This window comes from Aphelocoma coerulescens, chromosome 5, assembly GCF_041296385.1.
Source record: "Aphelocoma coerulescens isolate FSJ_1873_10779 chromosome 5, UR_Acoe_1.0, whole genome shotgun sequence".
Classification (NCBI taxonomy): domain Eukaryota; kingdom Metazoa; phylum Chordata; class Aves; order Passeriformes; family Corvidae; genus Aphelocoma; species Aphelocoma coerulescens.
The window spans coordinates 64,448,660-64,461,104 of record NC_091019.1 but is presented as its reverse complement, the minus strand read 5'-3'; the positions used below and the strand labels follow the sequence as shown (position 1 = coordinate 64,461,104).

Sequence of the window (12,445 nt, the reverse complement as noted above, 5' to 3'; positions counted from 1 at the left end):
GGTTCTTCTCTTCTTGTTAAAATGCTAAAAGGCAGCTTTGGAAGTAGAAATTTAATTGAAGCTATTAAATTACTATGCATTAGAGACCTTTATTTAATGGACTTACCTGAAGAGCTTTAATGAGTGAAGGAGCTCTAAACTGTGAAGGATAATAGAAATAGAGAGTATAACTAACTGTTGAGGTTAGAGATGTTTTACTTCAACTCTTAATATGTTAGGCACCTTTTCTAAAAAGGTTGGTGTCAATTATTCCAAAGCTTTAACCCATCCTATGGACTTATGATTACAGTTTTGGTGGATGAACCTCTTATTCAAGCAACTACTTATATTCCTTTGATGGATAATTCTGACTCAGGCACTTTGGAAAAGCGTGAGCCGGTTGAAGTTGTAAAACACAATGTGAATGAGGGGATCCAGAAGAGCAGTGGCAAGAAACTGAAGAATGAAACAGATAAAGGTAAGAAACTGATGATTCAGTCCATCTCTGGCATAGCCTGCTTGCAAACCTCAACAGGGAAGATGTGTGGGGTGGGGGATCCTCTCTGATGTAATGTGAAGAAAGGATTTGAGGAAAACAAAAGGGCAGGATGCTCTTCTTGTGTGTGCTCATTTCTGCCTTGTCTTTGGCACTGTGGAAAGGGCTTTGTGCCATCTGAATCTTTTCAGCTCTGACTGGGCTTTTGTGTCCCCAGTGAGCACAGGGCTGATCACAGACCACACAGATGCAGCGAGGGAGTTCACAGTGGAGAGTTCAGACATTGCCCACAGGGATGGACTCCAAACCCAGGGCGTTCAGCACAGGCTCTTGGAGTCTGCTGGAGGCTGGAAGTGCAGCTTGCATGCTCCAGGACTGTTCATGGAGCTATCTGAGACTGACCCAGTGCAATACAGAGTGACCTGAAGCAGATTGCCAGGGGAGAGAGTCTGGCAGTTTCCAGGGAGACTCCGAATTTTCCCTTCAGTGCAGTTGGAATTGGTTGGGACAGGGGAACTTCCTTCATACTCTCCCACAAATGCCTGGAGTGATTAATGAGCCTTGTGTTCCACCCTGAAGCTTTAAATAGGCCTCTGACTATGTCAAAGCCTGACAGATATACTGAGCCATGAGGTGAGACCTCAGATTTGTGAGTAGCTAGGCTGATTCTTCAACGTTGTCTGGTCACTCACTTCATTCTTTGGAACTTCTCTTTTTAGTCTTGTCTTCTAAAATGCCCTCTGGAAAGCTTCCTGGCAGCTCTTTGATTGGATTCCCACATTCCTGAGGCTCCTCTTGTGCTTCTGGTTCAGTGGCTGCACGTTACTGTCCTGCAGCATCAAAGCCCCTCACGTGCACTCGTCCCTTCTCATTTCCTTGGCACGCTGTGACCTTCTCCATGAACTCCTAATTCTCCTGTGCCAGCTGGGATTTGCCCTCCCGATATAGAAATCTCCCCCTGCTCTGATTGTAAGCTCCTTGGATGCAAGGGCAAGGTCTCTGTGCCTTGAGGGAGCACAGGGCTCGGGCTGGTCCTGCCCCAGCTGTGATGGATTCCCGGCTCACCGGACTGTGGTCCCAGGATCTTGGCATATTCCTGGTAACAGCATCACTGATGATGTCAATGCAGCACTGATGTGAGCTGAAGTCTGTGGCCAAGACTAAGTTGGATTTAGGACTAGAAGAGAGAGTGTGCTAGAACTCCTCAGCACTCCCTCCTCTTGCTCTATTATTCAGTGATTTTCATCCATGGTAATTTTTTTCAGGGCATAGTGTCACCGCTGCTTTTTTGTTCATTTATTTTTCAGACAGATCTTTGGGTTTGATGTGTAAATTGGTTTCAGGGATGTGTTTAGCACCTGTGGTGAGAAACCCAGACCCTTCTCCATGATCTATGGGACAATTTCTGACCAAGCATCACTTTTAAGCTTGTGGGGTTTTTTATTCTTCCCATCCCTTCACATACTTTTGTTCACTGGTGAATGTTTGACAGGTATATGGGATGCCTTGGTCTTGTGCTCCTCTTCCCTGGAGTCAGAGGGCCACCTAATGACCTGTCTACGTGCAGCCTGTTTGTGAGCAGTGTTTTTTGTTAGAGAATAGTTCAGCTGAATTATCTTTCCTTGTGTGTGTCTTTTTAAACACTTGGTCAGCCACTAAGAGAGATCTTACTGATTTATCTTCCTACTCCTGAACTCTTCTTGCTGCAGTTCCCTCAATCTAAATTTGGAAGTTAATATTTTTGTCTTCCATATATTGTAATCAAAAATGTGCCAGTTTTAAAAATTAATTAACTTGTCATGTGCATATTGCTTGTGCAGCCAGGCTGTCCTCCAAATTGAGAGCTCAATTTAAATTACTGTCATGATACCCTGAAAAGGACTCTTCAATTTTTCACATTTGTGCTATTTTTCTCCTCCAAAATCTGTGTTATGCTTTGTCTTCTTTCTAGCAACACTATAAACATTACCAACTGTGCAAACAAAGTGGTGGGATTTTCTCTTTTCCCAAAACTATCAGCTGGCAGATTGTTATCGGATTTAAATTGGAGAGATGTTGTTTTTGCTGAATGTTCATGACCTCTTGCTTCTTGGCATTTCAGACTGGAATTAAATATAATGCATAATGATACCCCATCACATGCTGTTTCAAGGCAAAATAAATAATTCTGTATGGAGTCCAAAGTAAATAAATCCTCCCTTCTGTGTTGCAGAGAATGCTGAAGTAAAATTCAAGGATTTTGTAACATCCATGAAGAATATGATCTTCTCTGAAGATGAGGCCCGTTGTGTAGTGGAGGTGTTAAAGGAAAAATCCGGTGCAATTCATGATTTCTTGCAAAAGGTGAATGACTGTGGGGGGCAGACAAAATTTATTAAACAAACAGAAAGTGGAGGAGGTGCTGTCAGATTAGCTCTGTCAATGTTCCCGTGTGATCTGGGCAGTCTGTCTTTGGAAGACTCTCTCCAGCTGGTCTCTGCTTGCCTTGCATGCAGGAATGAGCTGTCTGATGCTTTTGTGCTGCCATCTGCCATGCCAGGGGTGGCTCTGGCCACTTGGAAAGAGCAGGCACGGCCATGGAGAACAAGGAATGCAGCAGGTGTGCTGCTGCTGCTGCTGCTGACGTGTGTGTGTTGGCACGGGGAAGGATGGCTGCTGACTGTTGGGAGGGATCTTTCCCAAATGTGTAAATAGGATAAGTTGTGGGAGAAATTCAGAACAAGCTGCTGTGGCTGTGCACTTGATCAGCTAATTCTGTGCTTTGTGAGTCTATACAATGTAGTCTGACTTCTTTGGATATTTTTCATAGGATTGTAGAGCAATTCAGGTTTGGAAGGGACCTCAGTGGGTTCGTAGTCCAGCCTCCGACTTGAAGCAGGAGCAGCTCTGAGGTCAGCCCACAGTGCTCAGGGCTTTGTTCAGTCTGGATATCTTGAAGCTGTCAGGGAATGGGCCTGCAAAACCCCTCTGGGCAACCTGTGCCAGTGCTTGGCAGTTCTTTGTAATTCTTGTAGTCAAGACAGAAGAGAATGGTGTCCACCAATGTCTTACCAATACAGAATCACACAATCCTTGGGGTTGGAAGGGAGCTCTGGAGGCCATCCAGTCCAAGCCCCTGGCCAAGGCAGGGTCACCTGGAGCAGGTGACACAGAAATGTGGATTTGGAATGTCTCCAGAGAAGGAAACTCCACCCTTCCTTGGGCAGCTGTTCCAGGGCTCTGCCCCCTCCAGGGAAAGCAGTTCTTCCTCACGTTGAGGTGAAACTTGTTGTGTTTTAGTTTGTGGCCATTGCTCACCATCCTGTTGCTGGGCACACACCTACTCCTCCCTGCCATGACTCACTGTGGGTGTCACTGTGTCACATCCTGAATGTCACTCTTGAACTCTGGCAGTCCTGTGTTCCTCTGCAGACGTGGTACCAGAGCAGAAGTGCAGAACTGGCTACATGTCAGCCCAGTTAATGCAATATATCACTATAACAACACAGTTTGGGCTGGGTGGGGCTTCAGGATGTTGTGCAGTCCAGCAGCCAGCTCAGAACAGGTCCAACACTGAATTCTGAGCAAGTTGCTCAGGAATTTGTCCAGTTGCATCTTGAAAACCTCCAAAGACAAAACCCAGTAGTGCTACACTTGGAATGGTCTCACCTGTTCTAGGAGCCACCCTGCTTGCTGTGCTTTTTTCTTTTAAAGGAAGGTTTGGTGTTAAAGCTGAACCTTTAGGATGAAAATGAGTTCCTGGGTTTGTACACAACAAAAAAATGTAGGCTTCTGTAGGTGGAAGTGTGAACAGTGTTCTCTCTGTAGCTCATGCAAGTCACTGACAGTGTCTTTGTACTGCAGGCGTGCACATTACCACTAAAGGAGAATTTCCAAACAAATCTGGAGTGCATTTGTGGGACTGACACTTCTTTGCTTCTTCAGTTATCAGGCTTCATTGAGTGAAGTCCAGGTCGTCTAGCCTCCTCCTCAAAGCAGCACCAGCTCTGAGGTCAGCACTGGCTGCTCAGGGCTTTACCTAGTCTGGCTCAAAACCTTCAAGGACTGAGACTGCACAACCCTTCTGGGCAACCATCACACTTCACTGAGTCAAGTCTGAGCACAAACATGTAGAAGTTGTGCTCCTTATTACATTGATTTGATTGGTAGGACCAGTGTGCAAGTGGCAGGACCAAGGGGATTGTTCTTTTAGGTCTATTTCCTGGAGTATCTCTGAAACTTTGTGTGTCAGTGTGCCAGCAGAAATGTAATTACATCAGCTGGAGGCTCTCCTGGGAAGTGGAAGGAGACACCAGATTAGTGTTTCCTTTTCCCTTTGTGCTGAGATACTTCAAGCAATTACAGTTCTTGGATTATACCTGCTTTGAGCGTGGGCTGGACCAGGTGATCTTGGAAGTCCTTCCAGCCACAGTTATTGACTGATTCAGCATCTCTGCATCTTTTCCCATTATTTCTCTTAATGGCTGTTCTTTATTTTCCCCACTGCCACCACAGCAGCTCTTTTGCAATGGGAAGCACCTTAAGAGCCCATTTATCCTCTTAATTGGTTTCCATGGCTTGAAAATGCATTTCCTTGCCTGGTGAAATGGAATCCATTAGTGGCATAACTGGGTAGCAGCGGTGCCACGTGTGCCGTGCAGATGGAAAATCTGGGGGCAGGAGAGGGTGTTTCCTCCTCTCAGGTTTGCTTTGCTGCCTTTTAGCATGCTGTACCACTATTTGTGGTTATTTTTATGTCATCCTGCTGCAGGCCAGCAAGGCTGAGACGGCTGCAGCTCTGCACCAGCTCCAGGACAAGGAGAAGATACTTGCAGCGATGAAGGAGGAGGCAGCTGTTGCAAAGGAGCAGTGCAAGCAGCTCTCCCAGGTAAACATTGAGGGGTTCATGGGTATAGAGAGGAGCAGGGGTTTGTAGGACTAGCAGCTAGCAAATGCTGGTTTACTGAGCATATTATAAGTGAAAAGGTGAAATATTAATACTGAAAAGGCTTACCAAGACACTATGTTTGCTTTTACAATGTATTTATGCACAGGTATTTTCCAGTAGTTTTTCCAGAGAGTTCATTTATTGAGACTTATAAGCTGAGCCTGTTTTTCTTTTCAAATGGTTACTTTAAAAGCACTTCCTTCACCACTGTGAGACTGTTTCATGGATGTAAATATTAAGTATCTTTCCTGCGCTGCAGTTTAAATTTGGTCCTTATTGTAGCATTCACGTGCTTGTGTGCTTCTAGGCACAACAATCACCAGTTTTCTTCAAGAAAGAAGGTACAGAAAGTGCAGAATGTGCCTGCTCAGCCCCTGGAGGTGCAGCTCTGATTGCTTTGGACTTAGAGGAATGCTGATGCATCACTGTCAAAACTAGTTTGTGAAAATATACTTTTTTATGAAGGTTTCAGAGGAAAACAGTTAAAGTAGAACAAATAGTGAGGCAGATGTGGACTGAATTTGAGAGTCTTACGAGAAGGATTTGTGTATTTTGGCTGGTTTGGAAGCACATGAGCATTAGACTCAGGAATTGTGGGACAAAACTTGGGCACAGAAAGCTGGGTGGCCAAAGATGGGAGCAGAGTGGCCAGAGGATGCAGGAGTTGGGAGCCTTGGGAGATGAGGAGGGAAGAAGGGAGTGGGTATTGTGTGAGCTCCTGGCAGGGCACAGGTAGGTGTGTGTTCACAGGTGGGATCAAGGGGTTTGGGACAGTCAGTGTGTAACCTTATGGAGAAGGGGCTTGTGATGTGTTTGGAGGGAAGAAAGAAACTGCCTCAGGATTACAGAATCAAATTGGAGAGAGGGATCTGCTGCTGAAGAAGCAGAGGGAATGTATGAAGGAATCTGAGTGTGGGAAATGCACATGTGGTTGGGGAAAAAACATGTGCAAAGTGGGGCTTGTGAAGGTGAGGCAGGATCTGCAGAGAGGTAGGAGTCTTCAGGGGTTCTTTCCATCTGGTTTGGGGAAGGGAAAAGCTGGGAGAAAATGGATAACAGCAAAGTTGCTGCAGTGCTGAAGTATCAGGATAAACAAGAGTAAAGCTCAGCTTGACTGATAAAAGCTCTTAACTTCCAATTAATGTGTTTCTCTTGAAAGCACTGTCAAAAGCTAAAGGTGCTTTAAGGTGCAGAGCTATTCCTGTAGGGATCTTGATAAAGATAATAACTGGAGCAGATAAATGAGAGCAAGAGCTGAATACCTCAAGATTCAGAGGTATTTGGCAAAACAGAAACTCGGGAAAAGTTAATCTTCCCAGGATCTCTGGTTCTGCCCTGACAGGGTAGCTGGGTTCCTGAGGACTGCAAGTGAATAGTGGGATTGGTGTAGGGATAGAGGAAGCTGCAGTGTGTCCTGGTGCTCTTCTTTTAGTTGCATCTTAATTAAAAATATCATGGAGAAGGATTTGTGTCAAGCTGTCTAGATTGTATTTGCAGAAGTGGCTTAAAACTGAGTTTGATCTACAAGACAAAATAGCTCTTATTTAAACTAAAAGGTGAAAAAAACTGTAACTACTCTGAAGAGATGGAGGGTATTCAGGCTAATAATTTAGAGCACTTAAATGATGTCAGGGCTTCCTGGCACTGTTAGGAGCTGTGTGGCTGGAAACACCTGAAGCTTGGGTGGTACAAATTCCTCTTTGTGTGATGGGAGCTGCTGAAAGCTGCACTTAATGTTTTTGCTTACTACAGCAAGTGCATTTATATTGCAGAGGAGCAGCTCTGTGGATTTCTCAGGTGTCTGGGTTGAATTACTGGCTAATAAAAGATTAAAAAGCAATGTGTATTTTCATCTGAAAGCTATAATATGGCATCATGCTGGTGGGACTCAGGGCTTCTCTGGCCCTTGTAGTGCACTAATAGCCCATCTCCTGTGGCAAAGCTGTTGGCTTTGCAACCTGCTACAAAGCAATTATTTTGCTCTAAAGTGCTCTATTTTGCCATGGTGCTTTACCTGTGTTCTTCCATTTTGCTAAACTTGGGATGAAAATCTAAACTCTGCCCTCTGTGATACACCCGTGGTTTTAGTTGTTAGAACTCTGTGATTTGGTCAGAGATAGAAAAAAGACTCCCATCTCTTTGAGACAACAGAAGATCAGTGTTTAAATTGGCAAACTTTTTAATAAATGTGAGATTTATGATGATTTAGGATCATCATAAGGTTTTGGAAGTTTGGTCTGGTACTGTAAATTTGCTGAGTGAAGATCAATGCTGATTTTGGTTTTGATGCACACTTGCTGTATTTTTAGTTACCTTAAAGACTCTTAGCCTTTAGAAAGGAGCAGTGGATTACTTGTTTCCCTTTTCCTGTTACTTCCCACCCAAGGAGCTGGTTGCAGAGAAGGAGAGGAACGGTTTGCTCACGGCCAAGATGCGAGAGCGCATCAATGCTCTGGAGAAGGAACATGGCACCTTCCAGAGCAAAATCCACGTCAGCTACCAAGAGTCTCAGCAGATGAAGATAAAGGTAAATGCTGAGAAGTCACTGCAAAACTTTGTGGCCGTTTTCTGACGTAAAAAAAAGACAGGGAGTTCTCACAGGTGACTTTTGTGGTGTGTAAAGCCCAGTGCTGGCCAGGCAGCTGGTCCCTGATCTAGTTACTTTCCCTTCCTGGTGTTCTGCTGAAATGTTATTCAATTAAAGTGTAAAATCTAATTGAAATACTCAGCTTAAGGGAGCCACTAATGCTGATGATCATTTACCAGCAGATAAATGTCTTTAAGATTATAGTACAGAGTGACGGCGTAGCATAATACACATGAAATACCATTGCCTGGGGGAGTGCTTTGCTGGAAATATTTGAAGAGCAGACACTTGTATTTTTTTAAGACTCTTGTTACTTTCTGTTGTAGTTGCTTTATGGAGTGACCTTAGAAGGGTTTGTTTCATCAGATTAAAAAGTTTAACTTAGATTTTTCTAAGAAAAATGGCCCTTCTTATACCAATTTAACTGCTTAGGTTTCATTCTAGAAGGTTTTTTTTCTGTGTGCATGTCACAGCATGGAGCCCAACATGTGAACTTCCCAACTTTCATGTTGTATCCTCTGCCTTGGCACTTTGGAGAGTAGCATCTCTGCAGTTTTGGAGCAGAGGAGACTTCCATGGCACTTGTGTCAATAACTGGACAATTAGAGGGTCTTGCTGCTGGCTGGGGAAGGGGAAGGAGACCTGGGCACACCTGGGAGGCTTTAGCAAGTGCTGCAGTGCCGGGCTGAGCTGGAGAAAGGAAATACAAAAGATCCAGTGCTCTGGTCCTGCTCCCTCTGCTGATGTGCTGCAGCATGGCAGAGGAGCTGAAAATGGTCACAGCTTCCAGTTTTGTGGGGTTTGTACCCCTGCTTCTCTTGTTGGCATTAAAAAACGAAATAGGCAAGGAAAAGAACCCCCCAATAAATGTCCAAGACCCAGCTTGTTACATTTGTTGGTGCAGAGCTGGAGGTGGCTGCCCTACAAGGGACTGCTCCCTGCTGCTGTAGTTGTTACACAAACTTTTATTTGGATTTTTTTTATGTAAGAAATGCTCATTGATGAATCAGCCACTTGATGAATGGTATCTTGGAATGGTGTCAGCCATACCTACAAACTGGCACTGAGAAAGGAAGAGTGTTGTGTGTGCCTGAGGATTTTCAGAGCAGACTTTTGGCTCCAAGACCAGCTCTGCTGTTGTCTGCATATGCAGAGTCCATTTTTCTTCCCTTTGAATCCTGTCTTTTGATTTTGTTCACCCTATTCTGAACCTTGGGTTATCAGGGCTTCTTTCTGCCTCAGTTTGGAACCTTGCTGAAAATCAGAATATTAGATTATTAGGTTAGATGCCTTTTGCAGTTTGCATGCTATAATCTATGTATTGTTAGTTTTTTGTTACTTTTTCTGCTTTGTAAACTTCTAATGATAACTTACATCACGTTTGTTTTATTTCCCTTTGGAAAAGGAACATATTGATATCCAGTTATTGATAAATACCTCAACTTGTGTAGCTGAGCAATTGGTATTCTGAGTAACACTTATGTAGTCTTTTAAACAATAAAAAAGATTGCCTTGATAAATAGGTTGATGCACTGATATAAAAGGAAACCTGTGCTTTGGTTTGAGCACAAGGGTCTCAGTAGCACAGTTTAATTTAAGAGGGGGTATGTGAGGAAGGAACAAAGCTCCCCTTCTCCCAAAAATCCACTTAGTTTTATTTACTGAAACTGTTGTGGTATCTTACCTACTGCTACCAGCTGGGGTTTTTTTTTTGTTTTTATTGCTCCTTAGCTTAACCTTTTACAGAATTGATCTTTGTTTCCCCATCAGTTCCAGCAACTCCGTGAGCAGATGGAGGCAGAAATAAGCCACCTGAAGCAGGAAAATGGTATCCTGAGAGATGCTGTCAGTACTTCCACCAATCAAATGGAGAGCAAGTATGTTGGCAGCTACTCAGAACTCTGGGTGTTTTTGAGCCTCCTCTGAAGAGTTGTTCTGGCTTCTCCTTTTGTTTCCAAGTCCTTGGCTGTCTCTGAATTAGTGGTTAAGCTGGGAGCACAAATGTTTTAGGCTGGACAGGTAGCTGGTGGTGTTTGCATTGAGCCAGGGCTTTCAGAGCAAATAATTACCTTTTCTCAACTTGAAGCGTGAGCTTTTGGGCTGTGGTGCTGGGGCTTTAAATAAAACAGTGCAGCAGTGCTCAGGCACAGTTACTGTTTTTGGCAGGGTGTGTATCCTTCCCCTGGGGCTTTAGGAGAGGTGATGATTGTGACCTCTTGGGAGAACAGCAGCTCTAAACTTAGAGATCAGTACCAATACCCTGCAGTTACTGGTACTGCTGGGGTGGCACTTGGATTTATCTGCTTGTGATGTAAATGTTTGGAGCAAGAAAAAAAAGGTATCTCCAAGTTTTGTCTATAGTGAGTGAAGTTACAACTTAGGCTGCCCCTGAGCTGCTCCTTTTGTCCATTGTGGTAAAAGCTGAGCACCCTGGTAAGGGGTGTAGAAGACAAAACTGATGAGGTATTTGATATCAGGTATTTGTTACTGTTGGAGTCTGGAATGTCAAGTGGTGAGAGAAGGGTGTGGAAACCTGGTTTTAGGGGCCCTGTTCATTTAAATGAAGCATCATCATCTTTTAGACAGTTATCCTGAGAAGGCCTTAATTCAAGCAAACTTGAGATAAACATGAAATGCTTTTTACTTGCTTAGGCACAAAGGGGAGCCTCTTAGAATTCTTCCCTCGGGCTGAACAAATACATCTTCTCTCCCTGCTGAGAAAGTGCATCAGATACCTCCATAAGTTAATAGTCAGGTCAAGGCCAGGAGGCAACAAATAGTCTGAAGAAATGTCTGTGGTTAGTCCAGGAGGAATAGTCCTGAGCAAGCCTGAGATCAATAATCCTTTATGGGAAGAGGAAGAGAATGTGAATTTCAATGCGAGACCTTTCCTTATGCTGAATCTCTCTGGTTTACATCAGCCTGCCCAAATCATAGCAGTCAGCTTGCAAACCTCTTCAAGGAACTGATGCTTGTGGCTTATTGCTGACCTTTTGTTTCTGACCCTGGGTTGTAGCTACTGAGTTGTGCTGATGGCCAGGAGTGATGTGTTTTGCTGCTGTGGCCAGGAGTACCTGGCTCTCATCCCTTTCCTAGGATGAAACAGTTTTGGGCAGGGGGGAAACACCCCAAACCCACCCTGTACAGCCCTTTGGTTGCAAATCCAGGACTGGGTGTTGACATTTGAGTAGGTGCTGTTGTGGCCTTTGCTCGTTGTAGAAAAGCCCTGTGGAAATGTTTGTTTCCAGGCAGTCGGCCGAGCTGAACAAGCTGCGCCAGGACTACGCGAGGCTGATGAACGAGCTGGGGGAGAAGAGCAGCAAACTGCAGCAAGAGGAGCTCCAGAAGAAGAATGCAGAGCAGGCAGTGGCTCAGCTGAAGGTGCCTGGGGTTTTCTCTGCCTGTCAGGTTGTGCTCAGGATTTTATGTGAGCCGGGATGTGAGGCGTGTGGGAATTGCTTTAGCTGCTTGTTTCAGATGGGCCGAGCCAGCCTAGGGGTTTATTTAATGTTTTTATTCGGTGCACTGGGTTTTGAGTGATTACAGACCTCCCTGTGAAGTGAAACTTACCTTCCAGGTAAATATCTTTTCAACATCACCAGTTTAGCTTTTTACTTTGCTTTCTGTGAGAGTACAGTTCCAACAAGAGTTGATACTTTGAAGCCATTCATCCAGATGGCATTTTCCTTGTGTGGTTTTTGTTTGAAGCTATGTGCTTTTGCTTAAATGTATGCTTAATTTTTAAAATAAATATACTTTTTCAAGAGTTAAAATGTAAGTGGACTGGCTTCTGGATGAATCTCTTTCAATTTCTTTGGAAGAAAAAGTCTTTTGCTTTTTTTTTTTTTAGAAGAGAAAGTGTCTTCAGGTGAGAATGTCAATCCAGAGCTCATTATTTCTTTAATATTTGCAATTAAATCTTACATACCAGAAGTTGTCCCTGCCTTTTGCCTTGGCAGGTGCAGAATTGGTATCTAGAGTTAAGATGTTTTAATTACTGAATGCAGATTTATGTAATGCTTGGCTGGTCTGGCTTCTGGTGTTAATTCTGAACTATCAGGGCAAAGATGCTACATTTTCATATTACAGAAACCAGTCTGTTAAGAGCCTATAATGAAATCCTGTTCACAATTTGCCTTTCAAATTAATAGGCTAAACTAGTCTAGGAGGAGGATTACAGAGCACTCTTGTCTCAGATGTGCCCTAATGGAAACAAGAAACAATTTCACTTCATTGCTGTATGTTTTGGGAATAGCACTGAGGAGAAGCACTCTGAATGCTTCAAAAATAAATTAAAGGTTAGACTTCTTTTCATCAACTCTTTCTTCAATGTGAAGGTCCAGCAGCAGGAAGCAGAGAGAAGATGGGAAGAAATCCAGGCTTATCTCAGGAAAAGAACAGCAGAACACGAAGCAGCACAGCAAGGCATGTATCACAAAATAATGCTTACTGCAGT

The 12,445-nt window shown here is 43.9% G+C and overlaps 1 protein-coding gene across 8 annotated transcripts in view; it reads left to right on the top strand.

Moving 5' to 3' along the window:
- Window positions 1-12,445, top strand: part of KTN1 (kinectin 1) — a 75,166-nt gene that overhangs the window by 27,145 nt on the left and 35,576 nt on the right. For 7 of the 8 annotated variants that reach the window (XM_069018575.1, XM_069018579.1, XM_069018577.1 and 4 more), the window contains 7 exons: window positions 290-457; window positions 2,688-2,818; window positions 5,226-5,342; window positions 7,789-7,929; window positions 9,760-9,866; window positions 11,238-11,370; window positions 12,327-12,414. In XM_069018575.1, coding sequence (XP_068874676.1) covers window positions 290-457; window positions 2,688-2,818; window positions 5,226-5,342; window positions 7,789-7,929; window positions 9,760-9,866; window positions 11,238-11,370; window positions 12,327-12,414 — 885 coding nt within the window. The remainder of the gene's footprint in view (window positions 1-289; window positions 458-2,687; window positions 2,819-5,225; window positions 5,343-7,788; window positions 7,930-9,759; window positions 9,867-11,237; window positions 11,371-12,326; window positions 12,415-12,445) is intronic. The other variant, XM_069018574.1, reaches the window with a different exon arrangement.